We start from the raw sequence: 26,529 nt of genomic DNA, 5'->3' as shown, positions 1-26,529 counted from the left end.
ACAAATGGTTGTATATTAGATGGCCTATCTATGCACTTGTATGAGAATCTCACAGACAAACGGTTGTATATTGGATGGCCTATCTATACACTGGTATGAGAATCTCACAGACAAATGGTTGTATATTAGATGGCCTATCTATACACTTGTATGAGAATCTCACAGACAAATGGTTGTATATTAGACAGCCTATCTATACACTGGTATCAGAATCTCACAGACAAATGGTTGTATGTTAGACAGCCTATCTATGCACTTGTATGAGAATCTCACAGACAAATGGTTGTATATTAGATGGCCTATCTGTACACTTGTATGAGAATCTCACAGACAAATGGTTGTATGTTAGACAGCTTATCTATACACTTGTATGAGAATCTCACAGACAAATGGTTGTATATTAGATGGCCTATCTATGCACTTGTATGAGAATCTCACAGACAAATGGTTGTATATTGGATGGCCTATCTATACACTTGTATGAGAATCTCACAGACAAATGGTTGTATGTTAGACAGCTTATCTATACACTTGTATGAGAATCTCACAGACAAATGGTTGTATATTAGATGGCCTATCTGTACACTTGTATAAGAATCTCACAGACAAATGGTTGTATGTTAGACAGCTTATCTATACACTTGTATGAGAATCTCACAGACAAATGGTTGTATATTAGACAGCCTATCTATACACTTGTTTGAGAATCTCACAGACAAATGGTTGTATATTAGACAGCCTATCTATACACTTGTATGAGAATCTCACAGACAAACGGTTGTATATTAGATGGCCTATCTATGCACTTGTATGAGAATCTCACAGACAAATGGTTGTATGTTAGACAGCTTATCTATACACTTGTATAAGAATCTCACAGACAAACGGTTGTATATTAGATGGCCTATCTATACACTTGTATGAGAATCTCACAGACAGATGGTTGTATATTAGATGGCCTATCTATACACTTGTATGAGAATCTCACAGACAAACGGTTGTATATTAGATGGCCTATCTATACACTTGTTTGAGAATCTCACAGACAAACGGTTGTATATTAGATGGCTTATCTATACACTTGTATAAGAATCTCACAGACAGATGGTTGTATATTAGATGGCCTATCTATACACTTGTATGAGAATCTCACAGACAAACGGTTGTATATTAGACAGCCTATCTATACACTTGTATGAGAATCTCACAGACAAATGGTTGTATATTAGATGGTTTATCTATACACTTGTATGAGAATCTCACAGACAAATGGTTGTATATTACATGGCCTATCTGTACACTTGTATGAGAATCTCACAGACAAACGGTTGTATATTAGATGGCCTATCTATACACTTGTATAAGAATCTCACAGACAAATGGTTGTATGTTAGATGGCCTATCTATACACTTGTATGAGAATCTCACAGACAAACGGTTGTATATTAGATGGCCTATCTATACACTTGTATGAGAATCTCACAGACAAACGGTTGTATATTAGACAGCCTATCTGTACACTTGTATGAGAATCTCACAGACAAATGGTTGTATATTAGATGGCCTATCTATACACTTGTATGAGAATCTCACAGACAAACGGTTGTATATTAGATGGCCTATCTATACACTTGTATGAGAATCTCACAGACAAACGGTTGTATATTAGACAGCCTATCTATACACTTGTATGAGAATCTCACAGACAAACGGTTGTATATTAGATGGCCTATCTATACAATGGTATAAGAATCTCACAGACAAACGGTTGTATATTAGATGGTTTATCTATACACTTGTATGAGAATCTCACAGACAAATGGTTGTATGTTAGACAGCTTATCTATACACTTGTATGAGAATCTCACAGACAAATGGTTGTATGTTAGATGGCCTATCTGTACACTTGTATAAGAATCTCACAGACAGATGGTTGTATATTAGATGGCCTATCTATACACTTGTATGAGAATCTCACAGACAAATGGTTGTATGTTAGATGGCCTATCTGTACACTTGTATGAGAATCTCACAGACAAATGGTTGTATATTAGATGGCCTATCTATACACTTGTATGAGAATCTCACAGACAAATGGTTGTATATTAGACAGCCTATCTATACACTTGTATGAGAATCTCACAGACAAACGGTTGTATATTAGATGGCCTATCTATACACTTGTTTGAGAATCTCACAGACAAATGGTTGTATATTAGATGGCCTATCTATACACTTGTATGAGAATCTCACAGACAAATGGTTGTATATTAGACAGCCTATCTATACACTTGTATGAGAATCTCACAGACAAACGGTTGTATATTAGATGGCCTATCTATACAATGGTATAAGAATCTCACAGACAAACGGTTGTATATTAGATGGTTTATCTATACACTTGTATGAGAATCTCACAGACAAATGGTTGTATGTTAGACAGCTTATCTATACACTTGTATGAGAATCTCACAGACAAATGGTTGTATATTAGATGGCCTATCTGTACACTTGTATAAGAATCTCACAGACAGATGGTTGTATATTAGATGGCCTATCTATACACTTGTATGAGAATCTCACAGACAAATGGTTGTATGTTAGATGGCCTATCTGTACACTTGTATGAGAATCTCACAGACAAATGGTTGTATATTAGATGGCCTATCTATACACTTGTATGAGAATCTCACAGACAAATGGTTGTATATTAGACAGCCTATCTATACACTTGTATGAGAATCTCACAGACAAACGGTTGTATATTAGATGGCCTATCTATACACTTGTTTGAGAATCTCACAGACAAATGGTTGTATATTAGATGGCCTATCTATACACTTGTATGAGAATCTCACAGACAAATGGTTGTATATTAGACAGCCTATCTATACACTTGTATGAGAATCTCACAGACAAATGGTTGTATATTAGATGGTTTATCTATACACTTGTATAAGAATCTCACAGACAGATGGTTGTATATTAGATGGCCTATCTATACACTTGTATGAGAATCTCACAGACAAATGGTTGTATATTAGATGGCCTATCTATACACTTGTATAAGAATCTCACAGACAAATGGTTGTATATTAGATGGCCTATCTGTACACTTGTATAAGAATCTCACAGACAGATGGTTGTATATTAGATGGCCTATCTATACACTTGTATGAGAATCTCACAGACAAATGGTTGTATGTTAGATGGCCTATCTGTACACTTGTATGAGAATCTCACAGACAAATGGTTGTATATTAGATGGCCTATCTATACACTTGTATGAGAATCTCACAGACAAATGGTTGTATATTAGACAGCCTATCTATACACTTGTATGAGAATCTCACAGACAAACGGTTGTATGTTAGATGGCCTATCTGTACACTTGTATGAGAATCTCACAGACAAATGGTTGTATATTAGATGGCCTATCTATACACTTGTATGAGAATCTCACAGACAAATGGTTGTATATTAGACAGCCTATCTATACACTTGTATGAGAATCTCACAGACAAACGGTTGTATATTAGATGGCCTATCTATACACTTGTTTGAGAATCTCACAGACAAATGGTTGTATATTAGATGGCCTATCTATACACTTGTATGAGAATCTCACAGACAAATGGTTGTATATTAGACAGCCTATCTATACACTTGTATGAGAATCTCACAGACAAATGGTTGTATATTAGATGGTTTATCTATACACTTGTATAAGAATCTCACAGACAGATGGTTGTATATTAGATGGCCTATCTATACACTTGTATGAGAATCTCACAGACAAATGGTTGTATGTTAGATGGCCTATCTATACACTTGTATAAGAATCTCACAGACAAATGGTTGTATATTAGATGGCCTATCTATACACTTGTATGAGAATCTCAGACAAATGGTTGTATATTAGACAGCCTATCTATACACTTGTATGAGAATCTCACAGACAAATGGTTGTATATTAGATGGTTTATCTATACACTTGTATAAGAATCTCACAGACAGATGGTTGTATATTAGATGGCCTATCTATACACTTGTATGAGAATCTCACAGACAAATGGTTGTATATTAGATGGCCTATCTATACACTTGTATAAGAATCTCACAGACAAATGGTTGTATATTAGACAGCCTATCTATACACTTGTTTGAGAATCTCACAGACAAATGGTTGTATATTAGATGGCCTATCTGTACACTTGTATGAGAATCTCACAGACAAATGGTTGTATATTAGATGGCCTATCTGTACACTTGTTTGAGAATCTCACAGACAAATGGTTGTATATTAGATGGCCTATCTATACACTTGTATGAGAATCTCACAGACAAATGGTTGTATATTAGATGGCCTATCTATACACTTGTATAAGAATCTCACAGACAAATGGTTGTATATTAGATGGCCTATCTGTACACTTGTATGAGAATCTCACAGACAAATGGTTGTATATTAGATGGCCTATCTGTACACTTGTATGAGAATCTCACAGACAAACGGTTGTATATTAGATGGCCTATCTATACACTTGTTTGAGAATCTCACAGACAAATGGTTGTATATTAGATGGCCTATCTATACACTTGTATGAGAATCTCACAGACAAATGGTTGTATATTAGACAGCCTATCTATACACTTGTATGAGAATCTCACAGACAAACGGTTGTATATTGGATGGCCTATCTATACACTTGTTTGAGAATCTCACAGACAAATGGTTGTATATTAGATGGCCTATCTATACACTTGTTTGAGAATCTCACAGACAAATGGTTGTATATTAGATGGCCTATCTATACACTTGTATGAGAATCTCACAGACAAATGGTTGTATATTAGATGGCCTATCTGTACACTTGTATGAGAATCTCACAGACAAATGGTTGTATATTAGATGGCCTATCTGTACACTTGTATGAGAATCTCACAGACAAACGGTTGTATATTAGATGGCCTATCTGTACACTTGTATGAGAATCTCACAGACAAATGGTTGTATATTAGATGGCCTATCTGTACACTTGTATGAGAATCTCACAGACAAATGGTTGTATGTTAGATGGCCTATCTGTACACTTGTATGAGAATCTCACAGACAAATGGTTGTATATTAGACAGCCTATCTATACACTTGTATGAGAATCTCACAGACAAACGGTTGTATGTTAGATGGCCTATCTGTACACTTGTATGAGAATCTCACAGACAAATGGTTGTATATTAGATGGCCTATCTATACACTTGTATGAGAATCTCACAGACAAATGGTTGTATATTAGACAGCCTATCTATACACTTGTATGAGAATCTCACAGACAAACGGTTGTATATTAGATGGCCTATCTATACACTTGTTTGAGAATCTCACAGACAAATGGTTGTATATTAGATGGCCTATCTATACACTTGTATGAGAATCTCACAGACAAATGGTTGTATATTAGACAGCCTATCTATACACTTGTATGAGAATCTCACAGACAAATGGTTGTATATTAGATGGTTTATCTATACACTTGTATAAGAATCTCACAGACAGATGGTTGTATATTAGATGGCCTATCTATACACTTGTATGAGAATCTCACAGACAAATGGTTGTATATTAGATGGCCTATCTATACACTTGTATAAGAATCTCACAGACAAATGGTTGTATATTAGATGGCCTATCTATACACTTGTATGAGAATCTCAGACAAATGGTTGTATATTAGACAGCCTATCTATACACTTGTATGAGAATCTCACAGACAAATGGTTGTATATTAGATGGTTTATCTATACACTTGTATAAGAATCTCACAGACAGATGGTTGTATATTAGATGGCCTATCTATACACTTGTATGAGAATCTCACAGACAAATGGTTGTATATTAGATGGCCTATCTATACACTTGTATAAGAATCTCACAGACAAATGGTTGTATATTAGACAGCCTATCTATACACTTGTTTGAGAATCTCACAGACAAATGGTTGTATATTAGATGGCCTATCTGTACACTTGTATGAGAATCTCACAGACAAATGGTTGTATATTAGATGGCCTATCTGTACACTTGTTTGAGAATCTCACAGACAAATGGTTGTATATTAGATGGCCTATCTATACACTTGTATGAGAATCTCACAGACAAATGGTTGTATATTAGATGGCCTATCTATACACTTGTATAAGAATCTCACAGACAAATGGTTGTATATTAGATGGCCTATCTGTACACTTGTATGAGAATCTCACAGACAAATGGTTGTATATTAGATGGCCTATCTGTACACTTGTATGAGAATCTCACAGACAAACGGTTGTATATTAGATGGCCTATCTATACACTTGTTTGAGAATCTCACAGACAAATGGTTGTATATTAGATGGCCTATCTATACACTTGTATGAGAATCTCACAGACAAATGGTTGTATATTAGACAGCCTATCTATACACTTGTATGAGAATCTCACAGACAAACGGTTGTATATTGGATGGCCTATCTATACACTTGTTTGAGAATCTCACAGACAAATGGTTGTATATTAGATGGCCTATCTATACACTTGTTTGAGAATCTCACAGACAAATGGTTGTATATTAGATGGCCTATCTATACACTTGTATGAGAATCTCACAGACAAATGGTTGTATATTAGATGGCCTATCTGTACACTTGTATGAGAATCTCACAGACAAATGGTTGTATATTAGATGGCCTATCTGTACACTTGTATGAGAATCTCACAGACAAACGGTTGTATATTAGATGGCCTATCTGTACACTTGTATGAGAATCTCACAGACAAATGGTTGTATATTAGATGGCCTATCTGTACACTTGTATGAGAATCTCACAGACAAATGGTTGTATGTTAGATGGCCTATCTGTACACTTGTATGAGAATCTCACAGACAAACGGTTGTATATTAGATGGCCTATCTGTACACTTGTATGAGAATCTCACAGACAAATGGTTGTATATTAGATGGCCTATCTGTACACTTGTATGAGAATCTCACAGACAAATGGTTGTATATTAGATGGCCTATCTGTACACTTGTATGAGAATCTCACAGACAAATGGTTGTATGTTAGATGGCCTATCTGTACACTTGTATGAGAATCTCACAGACAAATGGTTGTATGTTAGATGGCCTATCTGTACACTTGTATGAGAATCTCACAGACAAATGGTTGTATGTTAGATGGCCTATCTGTACACTTGTATGAGAATCTCACAGACAAATGGTTGTATATTAGATGGCCTATCTGTACACTTGTATGAGAATCTCACAGACAAACGGTTGTATATTAGATGGCCTATCTATACACTTGTATAAGAATCTCACAGACAAACGGTTGTATATTAGATGGTTTATCTATACACTTGTATAAGAATCTCACAGACAGATGGTTGTATATTAGATGGCCTATCTATACACTTGTATGAGAATCTCACAGACAAATGGTTGTATATTAGATGGCCTATCTGTACACTTGTATGAGAATCTCACAGACAAATGGTTGTATATTAGACAGCCTATCTATACACTTGTATGAGAATCTCACAGACAAACGGTTGTATATTGGATGGCCTATCTATACACTTGTTTGAGAATCTCACAGACAAACGGTTGTATATTAGATGGCCTATCTGTACACTTGTATGAGAATCTCACAGACAAATGGTTGTATGTTAGATGGCCTATCTGTACACTTGTATGAGAATCTCACAGACAAATGGTTGTATGTTAGACAGCTTATCTATACACTTGTATGAGAATCTCACAGACAAACGGTTGTATATTAGATGGCCTATCTGTACACTTGTATGAGAATCTCACAGACAAATGGTTGTATATTAGATGGCCTATCTGTACACTTGTATGAGAATCTCACAGACAAATGGTTGTATATTAGATGGCCTATCTGTACACTTGTATGAGAATCTCACAGACAAATGGTTGTATGTTAGACAGCTTATCTATACACTTGTATGAGAATCTCACAGACAAACGGTTGTATATTAGATGGCCTATCTATACACTTGTATGAGAATCTCACAGACAAATGGTTGTATATTAGACAGCCTATCTATACACTTGTATGAGAATCTCACAGACAAATGGTTGTATATTAGACAGCCTATCTATGCACTTGTATGAGAATCTCACAGACAAATGGTTGTATGTTAGATGGCCTATCTATGCACTTGTATGAGAATCTCACAGACAAATGGTTGTATATTAGATGGCCTATCTATGCACTTGTATGAGAATCTCACAGACAAATGGTTGTATGTTAGACAGCTTATCTATACACTTGTATGAGAATCTCACAGACAAATGGTTGTATATTAGACAGCCTATCTATACACTGGTATAAGAATCTCACAGACAAATGGTTGTATGTTAGACAGCCTATCTATACACTTGTATGAGAATGTTGCAGAGTAGTGGTCGTATATTAGACAGCCTATCTATCCATGTGTATAAAAATTCTTGCAGACAAGTCGCTGTATGTCAGACGGCCTATCTATACAGAACCTTGCAGACAGGTTTACAGATTTTGGACAAGCTATCAAAATATTTTTGTTCTCATATATTTGTATAAGTTTCCATTGAATAACACCATGCTGCTGGATGTTATCCCAATATTGCACAACGTTGTTAAAAGTACATCTTAAATGTTACAGACCTAGAGAGAAAAATATCTATGCGGACAAGTCGAGAGGAGTTAATACGTAAAGGAGTTCTGCGCGAGCCTGAGGACAACATGCAGAACCATGTACCAAAGATAGGTGAGTTGTTTAGCCTGACACAGGCTGGCCCCACTGGGTTCTGGCCCAAGATATTGTGCGTGCATGTGTGTTCATGCATGCTGCCATATGCAGGCAGTAGTCATAGGGTTGTAGTGTGTGTGTGTGTTTGTCTGTGTGTATCTCTGTGTCTGTGTGTGTGTCTGTGTCTGTGTCTGTGTGTGTATTGGTGTGTGTGCACATGCATGCTCCTACATACAGACTGTAGCTACAGGGTTTTTGTGGTCTCCAGTGTGTGTATATACACCCACATACAGACTGTAACTGCACTGATTTGGTTGTTGTGGTCTCCAGTGTGTGTGTATACTCCCACATACAGACTGTAACCACAGGGTTGTTCTGGTCTCCATCGTGTGTTTACTGGATACACCTACTGATGCAGATGTGATTGGACGCTGAACCATGCAAAGCATAAAAAGCAACTTCAAACTTCATTTGATCAAAAATTGAAATTGCTATTACTGGTTCGTATTACATGGTTGTCAGTAGAGTTGTTGGATCAGTGAAACAAATGCCTGTGCAGTATGTGATCTCTGACCATCCAACTTGTTCTAAGTGTTTCATTCAATGTGCATACCCCCTTTTAATACAAACAAATAAAGAGATTTGAAAATGTGATCGTGTGTTTGAGCAACCTTAGCATAAGTTGAATAAACTTCTGAAATTTAAACTTATGAGGATCCGTAATCTTAATTTCACTTACTTTTTTATCCCCCTGGCATGTAATGCAAGGGGATGTAGTCGACATCTGTCCTTCCATTTTGTTTCCGGAGCATAACTCAGAAACTGTTTTTTAGACCAATCTTGATGGATATAATAATGTATCCATGCCTTTTGCTATTTATAGAGTTTTGGCATTTTTATTTTTTTTTGTTTTTCCATGGACCATTTTGGTGTTGGTCTAATGGTGGGATGGCTTCATTTCCAGAGCGCAACTCGAAAACTATTTATCTTACAGCAAAACAAGGCAGATATTTGAGACAGACCACAAAGTGGTTCCTTTCGCTATTTACAGTGTTTTGACATTTGTATTTCTCCTGGTTTCCATTGAAACAATTCTGACTTAGTCTCAAAATGGAGGGAAAGGCTTCCTTTCCAGAGACAACTTGAAAACCATTTCATGTCTTTCAGCAGATCCTGGCAGATATATGAGACAGATCTTGAAGTGGTAACTTTTGCTGTTTCCAGATATGTGGCATTTATATTTTTCATGACTTCCATGGAAACGATTCAAACTTAATCTAAGAAAACATCAAGTAACTGTCAGATGATTTGTCCTTTCATCTTGTATACATTGCATTAAAGTATGAAATTGATCAATGTCAACTGCAGGTAAAATGCAAGCCAATTTTAATGTATTGTGCATTCTGAAAGAAAGGAGAGCTACCTCGCCTTGGTCTTGACAGTTTAAAAATGCCTATCAACAGGAATATTGTACTTGCGCTTCTCTGACTGATGCTGAGCAGCTAAAAATAGTGGAGCAGCTAGCATGTTGTTCCCTGTGAGCTTTAGAAGCAGTAACCCACATCTCAACAGAGAATTTTCTCAAACGATTTAAGGTCTTGTTTCTTGGTGGGGTTGTACAAGTGGACATTGTGCAGAATGAGGTCTGCATGTTGGTGGGGTTGTACACATGGATATGGTACAGAATGGGGTCAGTGTGTTGGAGGGGTTGTACAGGTGGACATGGTACAGAATGAGGTCTGCATGTTGGTGGGGTTGTACACATGGACATGGTACAGAATGGGGTCAGTGTGTTGGAGGGGTTGTACAGATGGACATGGTACAGAATGGGGTCAGTGTGTTGGAGGGGTTGTACAAGTGGACATGGTACAGAATGGGGTCAGTGTGTTGGAGGGGTTGTACAGATGGACACAGTACAGAATGGGGTCAGCAGTTGGTAGGGTTGTACAGGTGGACATGGTACAGAATGGGGTCAGTGTGTTGGTGGGGTTGTACAGGTGAACATGGTACAGAATGGGGTCAATGTGTTGGTGGGATTGTACAGATGGACATGGTACAGAATGGGGTCAGTGTGTTGGTGGGGTTGTACAGATGGACATGGTACAGAATGGGGTCAGTGTGTTGGTGGGGTAGTACAGGTGGACATGGTACAGAATGGGGTCAGTGTGTTGGTGGGATTGTACAGATGGACATGGTACAGAATGGGGTCAATGTGTTGGTAGGGTTGTACAAGTGGACATGGTACTGAATGGGGTCAGTGTGTTGGTGGGGTTGTACAGATGGACACAGTACAGAATGGGGTCAGTGTGTTGGAGGGGTTGTACAGATGGACACAGTACAGAATGGGGTCAGTGTGTTGGAGGGGTTGTACAGATGGACACAGTGCAGAATGGGGTCAGCGGTTGGTAGGGTTGTACAGATGGACACAGTGCAGAATGGGGTCACCGGTTGGTAGGGTTGTACAGGTTGACATGGTACAGAATGGGGTCAGTGTGTTGGTGGGGTTGTACAGGTGGACATGGTACAGAATGGGGTCAATGTGTTGGTGGGATTGTACAGATGGACATGGTACAGAATGGGGTCAATGTGTTGGTGGGGTTGTACAAGTGGACATGGTACTGAATGGGGTCAGTGTGTTGGTGGGGTTGTACAGATGGACACAGTGCAGAATGGGGTCAGTGTGTTGGAGGGGTTGTACAGGTGGACATGGTACAGAATGGGGTCAGTGTGTTGGAGGGGTTGTACAGGTGGACATGGTACAGATTGGGGTCAATGTGTTGGTGGGGTTGTACAGATGGACACAGTACAGAATGGGGTCAGCAGTTGGTAGGGTTGTACAGGTGGACATGGTACAGAATGGGGTCAGTGTGTTGGTGGGGTTGTACAGGTGGACATGGTTCAGAATGGGGTCAATGTGTTGGTGGGATTGTACAGATTGACATGGTACAGAATGGGGTCAGTGTGTTGGTGGGATTGTACAGATGGACATGGTACAGAATGGGGTCAGTGTGTTGGTGGGGTTGTACAGATGGACACAGTACAGAATGGGGTCAGTGTGTTGATGGGGTTGTACAGATGGACATGGTACAGAATGGGGTCAGTGTGTTTGTGGGGTTGTACAAGTGGACATGGTACGGAATGGGGTCAGTGTGTTGGTGGGGTTGTACAGGTGGACATAGTACCGAATGGGGTCAGTGTGTTGGTGGGGTTGTACAGATGGACATAGGAAAATGAACTCTTCGGAACAACTTTTCATGCAGTAATACTGTAAATCATTAAATTTTTGCGAGCATGATATTTTTGCGAAAATTGCGAATTAAGCTTGCAGAAATATCATTACGCATTTTGCTGGTAGAATGCAATGAATAATCAGCAAACAACCTGTCCTATCTTCGCTTTATTATTCACCACTTCATATAAATTAAGAATAGATCTAGACAATACATATTGTAACAAAAATTCATGTCTATTCATGGCTTCAAGTACCGAGATAATCAATTTCTCAGCCATCACAGTGATTCCAGCCAAGATATCAGCCTTATGCTGTATCTAATTAAGATGACCTACCTTTTGTGCAGTCAGCTTCCAAGCTACAGTATCAGGTATAACAGTAAATTACGGCACAAGTAACGTCAGTCATGTTTACAGTCGCCATCTTGAATTCCCTGACGTCACGTTTGCGTGTCATGTGACCTTATGTCACCTATAAATAGAGCTGTCAAGGTTAAAGTCGGGGCGGCAAATTTGACTTCTCAAGCAAGGTAGGGTTCCAGGGTTACGTCACAGCTTAATTCTCATTTTCGCATTATGGGACATCTTTATTGTACAACTTTTAATTAACTAGGATATTGTTAACACTTGGTCTGCTCTCTAAGTATCTACTTGTAGTTAGGTGATTATTGTGGTTTTCTTTTCAACCTTGTGGAGATCCGGAATCATTCCGGCAGATCCATTCCGACGGATTCATTCCGACGGATTCATTCCGACGGATTATCCTTGGCTTATGGGAATCAAGTGTACAGATTACAGATACAGATACACTCACAGTCACAGTCACAGTTGCCTATTGTAAGTCAAGCATGGTTTATCGCCTGTAGGAAATATTACAGTTTAATTTAGTGTTGACAGTCGCTGATTGTCGTCGCGATGCGGGGGGTCCAAGGTCATTCCGACATGCTATGTTGACCTTAACCAGTTACAGTCTCTACTAAAGGTTTCTTACACAGGGGATTATTGGAATCGTCTACAGCCAAGACATACGTTTTTTTTGTAATGCAAGTTATAAGTGGGATTTAGCCTTATTCATACTCGTATCACATTTTGACAGCTGTTGGAGGTGTGGCCTCCTTGTCATTCATTCCGGATCACGTGACTTCCGGAATACGTTGTTTACATTATCTGGATCCAGTTCCGGTTGCCGCAAGTTCATTCACTTTCCAGTTTCAAAGTTTATTATACAGTTTAATTCATTTAACAGCCAAGAGTCTCAGTCAAGACTGCCATACAGCAAGGCAAGATTTCTGCAACCACGAAGACACGGGTTGACAAGCAAGATATCCAGTCCTGATGACTGACAAGGTGACAGTTTCGAGATCGTGTATTTTCAGTTTAGTGCTCATTAAATAAAATCGTTATTGGAACTTTATCTACTTGTTGTGTGATCCTTCTGCATATCGCCAGTTTCTTCATTCTTTGCATCTTAGGTCCTTGTGATATATTTTCACTGAACTTCGTCTCCGAACTCTGGTATTTATTTTGTCACATTTTGTGACTGGTGGCAGCATCCATTATATTTGTGTAGTTTGTCTACTAGTATTTTGACTAGTCTTTGGCCGTTCCGTTACATTTGGTGGCAGCGGTGGGATTATTTGGATTATTGGATATTTTGTGTGTTGGAGACTGGCGATGCTGTAGGAAGATGAATTTGTAAATTTTATAGAAATATTTAAGGTAGCAATGTGAATTTTCAGTTTGCTGTGACAGTGCCTTGGAGCCCTAGCCTTCACCAGTTCTTCTAAATTCAGAATCCTGAAGAACGACCGTTGCAGCTCAGGATTCATTACCTTCAGAGATACTTGTGGTGACGACCCAAGGATCTATAATAAAAGCTCTTGATTTTATCTGCACAGGTCAAGGGTAGCTGATCTCATTAACTGCAAGCCGTATTGACAGAACTCTTGGATGATAACCATGGACAAGTCTTAGAGTTGTGTTCAAATTACTTTGTATTACAGAGACAAAGATTATTCAAGCACAAAAGATACAGAAAACAGGCGAGCTGGTGATGTTTACATTTTGAGATCCAGTTCAAGCAAACAGTTCAGAGACTTTTGTTATTTATTAAAGCCAGTAGCATTGTCATTGTTCCAGATTTACCCTGATCAAGTACATCTGTGTTCAAGTATGACTTCAACCTGAGAGCCAAGTGTTCTTACAGACATGATGACCAGTTAGAGTCTTTACAGCCCTAGCTATTCAACTTTTACAGTAATCAAGTAAACCGTTATACATTCTTCCATAGGACTGACGGGAACTTATACGGAGTCGTACCGAGGTCAGAGTGCAGTTGTTAATCTTTCTCTCTCTCTCTCCCACAATAGCTATCATTTGTTATTATTTCTTTTATAACCATGTCATTAGTGGAATCTGACCTAGTCACCATATCAAGGGTGCAGGAAGACACAGATAATAGTGGACTGATTACCTTTCACCCAAGACACAGTTCCCCCCACAGTCAACAAGAATTTGTACCTGCAGAATATAATTCTGCCTTGTCTACTTCTCACCGGGATCAGGAAGGTGTTCACAGTATGGAATCTCCTTTTTCACATGTTAGGAATTCTCTTGAAGTGAGGCCACCTAACATGGTTGCAGACAAGATCACTTCAGATGATGAGCAGGAACAGCACAGACCTTCCAGCAAGGAAAACACAGAAAAGGCAGGTGGAGATTTCCCCAATGTCACTAGAGTCCAAGTGCCTATTATTCGTTACAAGGATATGCCAGCAGTTGAGCCGAGAACTCAAGATTATGTCACACACGAGAGACAACCTAGGATTCCAGTATGGAGTAATGCTCCTATGCAGAATTGCATTGTCGACTCACCGAGATCAAGATTTCCCGCTGAGGTTCAACAACACTCACTTGTTGGACAGCAGCACCCCCTTTTCTCTGAACAAGCTTATCCTTACAGAAGGGGAATTTTGCTGACACCGGAGACTTTTGATGGGAGCATGCCTTGGCAGAATTATATGGCTCATTTTGGATCATGTGCCACTGTGAATGGTTGGAATGAGAGTCAAAAGGCAAATTATCTAGCAGCTAGTTTACGGGGAAGAGCTCTACAGATTTATGGAGAACAGCATGGCCCAATGACATACCCAGATATCACAAGATTACTGGGACGTCACTTTGGCGGAAATGATAAAGTCGAGCTCTACATGATTGAAATTCGGAACCGGCAACAGAAAGAGGGTGAGTCGATACAGGATCTTGGGCAAGCCATACAACGCCTAACTAACCTTGCATATCCTGATGCAACCCAAGATTGTAAAGATCGGTTGGCACGCAGTCACTTCACTGAGGCAATTCGTGATCGTCAAGTACGATTAAGTGTTGTCCAGTCTCGCCCCCGTACCTTGGAAGAGGCCATTCAAGCAGCATTTGAAATGGAGACTTACCTGGAATGCGAAAGGTTGCGTCCAGCGGACAAGGCCAGATCAAGGCAACTCCGTATTTTAGCAGCGAAACCAGAACGACAAAATGATCAAGTTGAACAATTGTCAAGGCTCATGGAGACAATAAACAAGTTTGAAAAGAAGCTTGAATCTCTGCCAGTGTCAGAGGACAGAGTTGCACAGTCAGGATCAAGGAAGGTATGCTACAATTGTGGTGATCCATCACATTGTTACAGAGATTGTCGGTATCCACCCAGATATCCTCAACAAAATCCAAACAAGCGAAATCACCAGGAAAACTAGAATTTGTCTGTTCAAAGGGTCGTGAGCAGACATCTTATAAACAAAAGACCCAGAGAGAGAGAAGAGATCAAGGGACCAGCCGCCATCCCTTGAATCAACACTCAAATCCAGCCAGTTCCCTTGACCAAGGGGAGGTAATTCCTCTCAAGAAGTCAGGGAATGGTTTGTATATAGCTGTTAACATTGAAGGGAAATCTGTCGAACTGTTGTTGGATACTGGTTCTACAGAGAATGTGATGTCTCATGAACAGTATCTTACACTTACAGAGGGTCAGAGGTGTCCCAAGTTATTGCCAACTTCCGACGAAGTAAAGCAGGCAAATGGAAGTAGTCTCAAGTTGTATGGCAGGATCAGGGTGACGATTCAGGTCAAGACTGTCAGAAAACAAGTTGATTTCCTAGTAGCAGACATCAGAGGGTCAGCTATATTGGGACTAGACTTCCTTGGACGTTGCCAAGCAAAGCTAGACTTGGAACGTCAAGAACTACGTCTGGGGATGGAGAGGGGCCCCTCCTCCCAGAGTAGCGAGAAGTTGTGTTGGAGACTATCAACACAACAAGAGGTTACTATTCCCAGTTGTGGAGAAGCGTTCATACCGTGTGCAGTGAAACCACGGGCTGGACACGCAACTGCAGGAGAAGGGTTAATTGAACCTGACTTGCAGTTAGGATTACTGAACAAAGGGTTAATGATCGCAAGGGCGATTGTTGACATAAAGAAACAGATTGTACCAATCAGAGTTTTCAATCCTCATCCAGATCCTGTTGTGATGAAAGGGGGATTTACAACAGGCATTATTAGGATTTTAGATAAGTCACAAGCACAGACACTCAACTCTGAGCACAGTTTTGAGAGTGATGCAAGGGTTCCTGAATCTTTGAGAGACTTGTGGAGGAGAAGTTGTACTGAACTGACAGAATCACAGAGCAAGGATGTGGCAGTTCTTCTCAAACAGTACAGAGATGTCTTTGCAGCTGACTCCAAGGAACTTGGAAAGACAAATATTGTAAGACACAGTATCAACACAGGGGATGCCTCACCAGTAAGACAGCATTATCGCCGCTTGCCAATAGTACAGCAAGAAGCTGCAGATTCTATGATTCAAGACATGTTGGAGCGACAAGTTATCGAGCCATCATCTAGTCCCTGGGCTTCACCAATTGTTTTAGCAAGGAAGGGCTCAGACGAATGGAGGTTCTGCTGTGATTATCGCCGTTTGAATGATCGGACCATTAAAGACGCCCATCCGATTCCGAGAATAGATGATACGCTGGATGCGCTGCATGGTTCTCAGTTTTATGCAACTATGGACATTGCTAGCGGATTTTGGCAAGTAGAGCTAGACGAGGAGGCGAAGCAAAAATCTGCATTTTGTACAAGGAGTGGTCTGTTTCAGTGGCGGGTAATGCCATTTGGACTTTGCAACGCCCCATCTACCTTCTCCCGCTTAATGGAACAAGTGCTGAAAGGTTTGCACTGGGAGATGTTGTTGGTATATTTGGATGATGTTATTGTTTTTGGCAAGGACTTCAAACAGGTGCTGTCAAGACTGAGAACAGTGTTTGACAGATTTCGAGAGGCCGGCCTGAAGTTGAAACCCTCCAAGTGTCATTTCTTTAAGAGACAGGTGTCTTATCTTGGGCACACTGTATCAGCGGAAGGAGTGAGTACAGATCCTCAAAAGGTAGACAGTGTGAGAGATTGGCCCATACCCAAGAATGTGAGTGAGGTTCGAAGCTTTTTGGGACTTGCGTCATACTACAGACGCTTCATTAAAGATTTTGCCAATATTGCCAGACCCCTCCATAGTCTGACAGAGAAGAATTCTAACTTCATGTGGAATACAGTGTGTGATGAGGCTTTCATCCTGCTGAAGGAAGAGTTGATTTCAGCCCCTATTCTTGCCTATCCAAGTCACACAGAGCTGTTTATTTTAGACACAGATGCAAGCAACTTTGCCATGGGTGCGGTATTATCTCAGGTCCAAGATGGCAGTGAAAAAGTTATTGCGTACGCTAGCAAGACCCTTTCTAAACAAGAAAGAAACTACTGCGTCACAAGACGAGAGTTGCTTGCTGTTGTCACTTTCATCAAGTATTTTCGCCATTATCTCTATGGGCGGGAATTTTTGATCCGCACAGATCATGTCTCCCTACGCTGGCTCCTAAATTTCAAGGATCCAGAAGGACAGTTGGCAAGATGGCTGGGGGTTTTGAGTGAGTATGATTTTAGGATTGAGCATCGCCCTGGCAAGAAGCACGGCAATGCTGACGGTATGTCAAGGAAGCCCTGCAAACAGTGTGGAATGGAAGACACAGCAACAGGAATGTTAGCACAACTCATTATAGAGCCACAGTGGTCTTTATCTGAAATCCGTACAGAACAGATGTCAGACCCAGATTTGAAGCCCATTTTCATCTTGGTAGAGTCCCATGCTGCCAAACCTAAGTGGGAAGAATTGTCCAGTGAGTCAGCTACAACCAAAGTCTACTGGGGTCTATGGGATTCTTTGGAGATTGTTCAAGGGGTACTTTGCCGCAAGTGGGCAGATTCATTTGGTAATCAGAAGTCCTTATTGACAGTAGTTCCACGCTCCTTACAGAAACAGATCTTGTATGAGGCTCATTCAGGAAAGGCAGGTGGACACTTTGCCTATATGAAAACTCTGTCCAAGGTTAGAAAGAGATTTTACTGGCATGGCATGTCTGATCAGGTAAGGTCTCTTTGCTCTACCTGTAAGACTTGCGCAGCTCGACGCAAGCCTACTAGAAAATCTAAAGCACCTTTACAGCAGTACAGTGTCGGAGCACCCCTGGAGAGATTGGCAATGGACATCTTAGGACCATTTCCTGTAACAGAAAGTGGAAATAGAGTCATATGTGTGGTTGGTGACTACTACACAAAATGGGTGGAAGCTTATGCACTTCCTAACCAAGAGGCAAAGACAGTTGCTCGTGCATTAGTTGAACAATTTATTTGCAGATTTGGAGTACCACAGGAAATCCATACAGATCAAGGGCGAAATTTTGAATCAGAGCTCTTTTCTGAGATTTGCCGGATTTTTGACATCCACAAGACAAGAACCACCCCATTCAACCCAAAGTCTGATGGCATGGTCGAAAGATTTAACAAGACAGTGGTGGACATCTTAGCCAAGTATCTGGATCCCCTATGTCAACAGAAAGACTGGGACCAGAAACTACCATTTGCACTAATGGCTTACCGCAGCGCCGCCCAGGAATCTACAAAACAGACCCCAAACAAGATGATGTTCGGGAGAGAGTTGTCTATGCCTGTTGATGTGATGATACAGAATCCGTCTGTGGACAAAGTTCAAGTTGAAGACTATCCCATGAGAGTGAAAGAATACCTTTCAGACGTATGGGATAAGGCTAGGATCATCTTGAAAGATGCTGGTCACAGACAAAAGAAGAATTATGACAGAAATTTACACAGCAAATCCTTTAAAGTAGGGGACAAAGTGTGGTGCCTCTGTAACAGACGCTCCAAAGGACTTTCTCCCAAGTTACAGATGAAGTGGTCAGGGCCATTTTCCATTGTTGGAAAAATCTCTGATGTTATTTACAGAATACAGTTAGGGTCCAAGGGCAAACCTCGCGTTGTTCATTTTGACTTGCTCAAACCATATCTTGACTCTGCAGAGTAGTTACTGTAGGGATGACCACCATTTCCACACCTGAAAGTATAAAGATATACGAGAGCAGACCAAGTATGTCCAAAGCTTAACAGAGTATACAGTGTTTGGTATAGTTAGCTAGGGGTAGTTATGTGATTATTATCCTTTCAGATGCCTCGTCCTTATACGTGTCACCAGTGTCGACAGATTTTTAGCTCTTCCAGCAACCTTTCTCGACATGTTAGAGAGAAACACAGGAAGAGAGAGCGATATAGTTGCCCGGACTGTAACAGGGATTACGGCAGAAAGGAAGACATGCTGAATCATCGAAGGTTGCGTCATCGTCACAGGTCGAGTTCCCCAGTAAAAGCTCCTATTGTTATACCACCAGGGTACATCTACCAGCTGGTACCCACCAGTCAGGTCCAAGCAGCAGCCGAGGTCCAAGCACAAGTTCCTGCCCAAGCCCAAGTCGAAGCCCAAGTTACAGTCCAAGCTCCAGCCAAGACACAGGCTCAAGTTTCAGCCCAAGTTCCAGTCGCTGTACATACTGCTAGCCAGTCTCCACCTTTAGTTCCCTCCCCAGACACAGCAGTCGGAGCGGCAGCCTTACCGGAAACACAGCATGACAGTGACTGGGAAGATGTAGAAGACATCCTCCTAGAAGGAATAGCGGACGCGGAGAAGATGGAGAAGGGGACATACATGCCCACAGCCATGTGTTCCTCCTCCTCCTCCAGCGATGAGGAAGCACAGCCTCCCCAGCCTAGAGGAAAGGCTATAAGACTACAAGAGGTGGAGGATATAAGTGATGAAGAGGTATCCCATGGGCCTATTAAAACCATAGTCATCACCAAGACCTTCCACCGAGATGGGCGGCTGCTGAGCATACATCGGGAGGAAACTTATTATTAGTGTTAATAAATTATCTAGAACTGGAATAATTTTCTAGACTTATATTTTTGTACATTTGTATTTTTGCCTTACCAGGAGGATTAAGGCTAGGGAGGGGGCAGTGTAACAAAAATTCATGTCTATTCATGGCTTCAAGTACCGAGATAATCAATTTCTCAGCCATCACAGTGATTCCAGCCAAGATATCAGCCTTATGCTGTATCTAATTAAGATGACCTACCTTTTGTGCAGTCAGCTTCCAAGCTACAGTATCAGGTATAACAGTAAATTACGGCACAAGTAACGTCAGTCATGTTTACAGTCGCCATCTTGAATTCCCTGACGTCACGTTTGCGTGTCATGTGACCTTATGTCACCTATAAATAGAGCTGTCAAGGTTAAAGTCGGGGCGGCAAATTTGACTTCTCAAGCAAGGTAGGGTTCCAGGGTTACGTCACAGCTTAATTCTCATTTTCGCATTATGGGACATCTTTATTGTACAACTTTTAATTAACTAGGATATTGTTAACACTTGGTCTGCTCTCTAAGTATCTACTTGTAGTTAGGTGATTATTGTGGTTTTCTTTTCAACCTTGTGGAGATCCGGAATCATTCCGGCAGATCCATTCCGACGGATTCATTCCGACGGATTCATTCCGACGGATTATCCTTGGCTTATGGGAATCAAGTGTACAGATTACAGATACAGATACACTCACAGTCACAGTCACAGTTGCCTATTGTAAGTCAAGCATGGTTTATCGCCTGTAGGAAATATTACAGTTTAATTTAGTGTTGACAGTCGCTGATTGTCGTCGCGATGCGGGGGGTCCAAGGTCATTCCGACATGCTATGTTGACCTTAACCAGTTACAGTCTCTACTAAAGGTTTCTTACACAGGGGATTATTGGAATCGTCTACAGCCAAGACATACGTTTTTTTTGTAATGCAAGTTATAAGTGGGATTTAGCCTTATTCATACTCGTATCACATTTTGACAGCTGTTGGAGGTGTGGCCTCCTTGTCATTCATTCCGGATCACGTGACTTCCGGAATACGTTGTTTACATTATCTGGATCCAGTTCCGGTTGCCGCAAGTTCATTCACTTTCCAGTTTCAAAGTTTATTATACAGTTTAATTCATTTAACAGCCAAGAGTCTCAGTCAAGACTGCCATACAGCAAGGCAAGATTTCTGCAACCACGAAGACACGGGTTGACAAGCAAGATATCCAGTCCTGATGACTGACAAGGTGACAGTTTCGAGATCGTGTATTTTCAGTTTAGTGCTCATTAAATAAAATCGTTATTGGAACTTTATCTACTTGTTGTGTGATCCTTCTGCATATCGCCAGTTTCTTCATTCTTTGCATCTTAGGTCCTTGTGATATATTTTCACTGAACTTCGTCTCCGAACTCTGGTATTTATTTTGTCACATTTTGTGACTGGTGGCAGCATCCATTATATTTGTGTAGTTTGTCTACTAGTATTTTGACTAGTCTTTGGCCGTTCCGTTACAATATATTGAGCAATAACAACGCGAAGAATGACTAATTACTAGCATTACTCGTACTCACGTGTCACATGTCAAACAATGGCGCCAACCACGCAACATTTCATGGAGACCGTTTGAAAGGCCAAGACCATCCAGCGGGCGTGGATAGATTTCATGACACTTATCTGGAGATCAACAGCTTCGCCGACACTGACTAAACTGGTCCTTAATCAGTGCCAATTTATTAGAGTCATTTCATTTAATCCCTTTGAACTGTTTAAAGCTTATATGGCCTATGCAGCAAGTGTTGTGTTTAGGAAAACATCACTGATTGCATACATGCGGAAGTACTCCACTAAATGGTGTTCAAGATTAGCGGCAAACTTTAATATGTGATTGAATTTACTTCAGATAAAGATTTCAGATGCAAGTAAGCTTTGAAACTGTCAAACTTAACTATGTTTTGAGAATTAGGCAAGGTGCAAAAATATCATGACGCAAAAGTTTCATGATTTACAGCATACAATTTTAGCATGTGTAATCCAATTAGACATTATGGTTTAAAAGTAGACTTAATGAGAGTCACGACTAACAGAGAATTTACAAGAGTGCCCAAAATCATCTTCATTTCCGCAGCAGAACTCAAAAACCTTTCAATATTTTTCTGCAAATCTTGGTAGATATGTGTGGCAGCCCCCAAAGTGGTGCCTTTTGCTATGTAAAGGTTTTTATGATTTATTATTTTGTCAGTTTCCATGGAAGCATTTCATACTTAGTCTCAAAAGTGAGAGGTGTGTTCCGTTTGAGCAGATTCTGCAAATCTTGGTAGATATATGTGGCAGGCCCCAAAGTGGTGCCTTTTGCTATGTAAAGGTTTTTGTGATTTATTATTTTGTCAGTTTCCATGGAAACATTTCGTACTTAGTCTCAAAAGTGAGAGGTGTGTTCCGTTTGAGCAGAACTCAAAAACTTCTTAATATTTGTCAGTGTTACTTGGTAGATATGTGTGGCAGACCCCAAAGTGGTGCCTTTTGCTATTTACAGGTTTTTGTGATTTATTATTTTCTCCATTTCTATGGAAACGTTTCGGACTTGGTCTCAAAATGGAGGGATGGACTTTTCAGCAAAACTTGATAGATATAGCAATTTGAACCTAAAGTGGTGCCTTTTGCTACTTACAGGTTTTTGTGATTTATTATTTTATCAGTTTCCATGGAAACGTTTCAGACTTACTCTCAAAAGTGAGAGGTGTGTTCCGGAGCAGAACTCAAAAACTTCTTAATATATGTCAGTGTTACTTGGTAGATATGTGTGGCAGACCCCAAAGTGGTGCCTTTTGCTATTTACAGGATTTTATGATGTATTATTTTCTCAGTTCCATGAACACGTTGCTGACTTCGTTTCCAGAGCCTAACTCGAAAACCGTTTCATATCTTTCAACAGATTTTGGCAGATATACGAGACAGATCTTGAAATGGTGACTTTTTTTCTGATTACAGATATATGGCATTTATGTTTTTCATGAATTCCATGGAAACAATTCATACTTGGTCTAAAAACACAATAAGTAACTGTCTGATGATTTGTCCTTTCACAATATGTTGGGGCTGGGGGGATATGTCATCTTCTGATGAATCTTTTTAAGAAATGTCTTTACACTTATGAATTTAAATTACTTTTCAATGTGAAGAGTGTGTATCAGTGACAAAACATGCATTAGAAGTTAAAACACAAAACTGCCCTAACCCTAACCCTAACCCTAACCCTAAATCACTTGTAATAAACAATTATAATATTCTGAAATATCAGAATACTTAAAATAATCAGCACTATCATAATATGAAAGAAACTGAACCTGTTTCCACGTTAAATAAATGGCAAAATGTTGTGGCACATTCACTTTTGGTTTACAAAGAGTAGTTATTCTAACCCTGAATACAAATTAGAGAGATAGAAAATAGAATGTCTATAAACGTGCAATTGCCTCCCTTTTTGGGATCATTCGAATGATTTGAATGTATTTTGTTGTGTGTGTAAGCTAAGTTGAACAAACTGAATCTTTCAGACTGACCCTCCAAGCCCCATGAACTTTCACACCTTATGCTACTCAGATAACATAACTCCAAATTTCCTAATTATAATGTTTTCTTTATCCCCCTGGCATGTAATGCAGGGGAATAGAGTCGATGCCTTCTCTGTCCATCCACCGTCTGTCCGTTATCATTTTCTTTCCGGAGCATAACTCAGAAACCATTCAATATTTTTAAACCAAACTTGATAGATGTAATAATCTCAGCCCATGGTTGTGCCTTTTGCTATTTACAATTTTTGGGAATTTATATTTCTTTTGTTTTTCCATGGAACATTTTGGTGTCAGTCTTATGGTGGGATGGGCTTTGTTTCCGGACCAGAACTCAAAAACCGTTCTATATTTTTCTGCAAAACTTGGTAGGTATTTGTGGCAGACCCCAAAGTGGTGCCTTTTGCTATTTACAGGTTTTTGTGATTTATGGTTTTCTCGGTTTCCATGGAAACGTTTCAGACTCTCAAAATGGAGGGATGAGCTTTGTTTCCGTAGCAGAACTGAAAAACCATTCAATATTTTTCTGCAATACTTGGTAGATATATCAGGTGTGTTTCGTTTCCAGACCAGAGCTCTAAAACTTCTAAATATCTGTCAGTAAAACTTGGTAGATAATTGTGGCAGACCCCAGAGTGGTGTCTTTTGCTAATTCCAGATTTTTTTATTTATCATTTTCTAAGAATATAGGGAGATGTACAGAACTACCTACAGGTAGGGAGGTTACAGAACTACCTACGGGTAGGGAGGTGTACAGACCTACCTACAGGTAAGAAGGTGTCCAGAACTACCTACAGGTGGGGAGGTGTAACAGACCTACCTACACGTAGGGAGGTGTACAGAACTACCTACAGATAGGGAGGCTTTATTCTTGTGCAAATACATGATGTGCTTCAAGGCATCCTTTAAATATCAGACATATTAAAGTTTAAGTAGATTTCATTTGTTTAGTTGCATTTGTTTCTATTTTTATGTCTCTTTAAAGTGTTCTGTAACTATATGTTTGGCTGCTGCTTTTCCCAGCATCCCAGCCAATTTTGATACGATATGATACGCAGAGACTTTCAATGAGGGCAAGCTGTGCCAGAGTGTCTGGCATTGTGCCATGCTATGCTGGCACATATTTGGCCTGTATATGAACTTCTGTTACCATGGATACACTGTCTCACACTGTCATGGAAATGTTTAAGGTAGGAGATGGCAGGTAGGCTTCCAGGAATCTCTGTACAACAGCTTATTCATACTGTGATTATTACCTGAATGAATTGCTATGTTAACTGTTTATGTTTGTTACCTGGTCATTCAAAGAAGAGCTTTGTTTGTTGTCTTGTCACAAACCCAACAAACAAGTACAAAATAACCAACTGTCTTCTGTCTCACAAGTTGATTTCGTTATTCACTGCACATGTGTACAAGAGTGCCTGTTTGACATTCTGCAGCTATCTACCTGTGTAGCATCATCTAACGGTCTCCAGACTGTTTCTAGTATCACATGTGTTGTATCACTTGTTACATTAATAATACTTTCATTCTTAAAGGTCTGTTCTTGTAATTAAATACAATACACTGCATCATGGAGTGTATCAAGGTGTATCATCTACCCAGTTAGTGAAAGGAAGGTGCAGGGATTGTATAGGGTAGAGAATTTGGTAGAAATTCTTGATCTCACCTGAATGTGAGGTATGAGGGAATAATGTATACTCACCCCATCCCAGGAGCTTTAAGAGGGAGGCTCAGAGAAGTAATGGAGTGAGACAGAGAGGGGCCTAAGGAGGGAGGGACAGAGAAGTATTGGAGTGAGACAGAGAGAGGCTTAAAGAGGGAGGCACAGAGAAGTATTGGAGTGAGAGAGAGGCGGGCTTAAAGAGGGAAGCACAGAGAAGTAATGGAGTGAGAGTGAGGGGCTTATAGAGGGAGGCACAGAAAAGTATTGGAGTGAGACGGGGGCTTACAGAGGGAGGCACAGAGAAGTATTGGAGTGAGACGGAGAGAGACTTAAAGAGGGAGGCAGAGAAAAAGTATTGGAGTGAGACAGAGAGGGGCTTAAAGAGGGATGCACAGAGTGAGATAGAAGGGTTATGGAGTGAGACAGAGGGCTTATGGACTGAGACAGAGGGGTTATGGAGTGAGACGGGTAAAGGACTGAGACAGAGGGGTTATGGAGTGAGACAGAGGGGTTATGGAGTGAAACAGAGGGTTTATGGAGTTAAAAAGAGGGTTTATGGAGTGAGACAGGGCCTTATGGAGTGAGACAGGGGTTATGGAGTGAGACAGAGGGGTTATGGAGTGAGACAGGGGGGTTATGGACAGAGAGGGGTTATGGAGTGAGACAGGGCCTTATGGAGTGAGACAGGGGTTATGGAATGAGACAGAGGGGTTATGGAGTGAGACAGAGGGGTTATGGAGTGAGACAGAGGGGTTATGGAGTGTGACAGAGGGGTTATGGAGTGAGAGGGGTTATGGAATGAGAGGAGTTATGGAGTGAGACAGAGGGGTTATGGAGTGAAACAGAGGGTTTATGGACTGAGGTCAGGGGGTTATGGACTGAGGTCAGGGGGTTATGGAGTGAGACAGAGGGGTTATGGAATGAGAGGAGTTATGGAGTGAGACAGAGGGGTTATGGACAGAGAGGGGTTATGGAGTGA

At 40.3% G+C, this 26,529-nt stretch overlaps 1 protein-coding gene across 3 annotated transcripts in view; it reads left to right on the top strand.

Moving 5' to 3' along the window:
- Positions 1 to 26,529, top strand: part of LOC137290448 (phosphatase and actin regulator 1-like) — a 99,743-nt gene that overhangs the window by 34,344 nt on the left and 38,870 nt on the right. For all 3 annotated transcript variants that reach the window (XM_067821388.1, XM_067821387.1, XM_067821389.1), the window contains one exon: positions 8,711 to 8,815. In XM_067821388.1, the coding sequence (XP_067677489.1) occupies positions 8,711 to 8,815 (105 nt within the window). The remainder of the gene's footprint in view (positions 1 to 8,710; positions 8,816 to 26,529) is intronic.

Source organism: Haliotis asinina, chromosome 7 (assembly GCF_037392515.1).
Source record: "Haliotis asinina isolate JCU_RB_2024 chromosome 7, JCU_Hal_asi_v2, whole genome shotgun sequence".
Classification (NCBI taxonomy): domain Eukaryota; kingdom Metazoa; phylum Mollusca; class Gastropoda; order Lepetellida; family Haliotidae; genus Haliotis; species Haliotis asinina.
The sequence above is the reverse complement of the archived record's forward strand: the minus strand, read 5'-3'. Positions and strand labels throughout refer to the sequence as shown.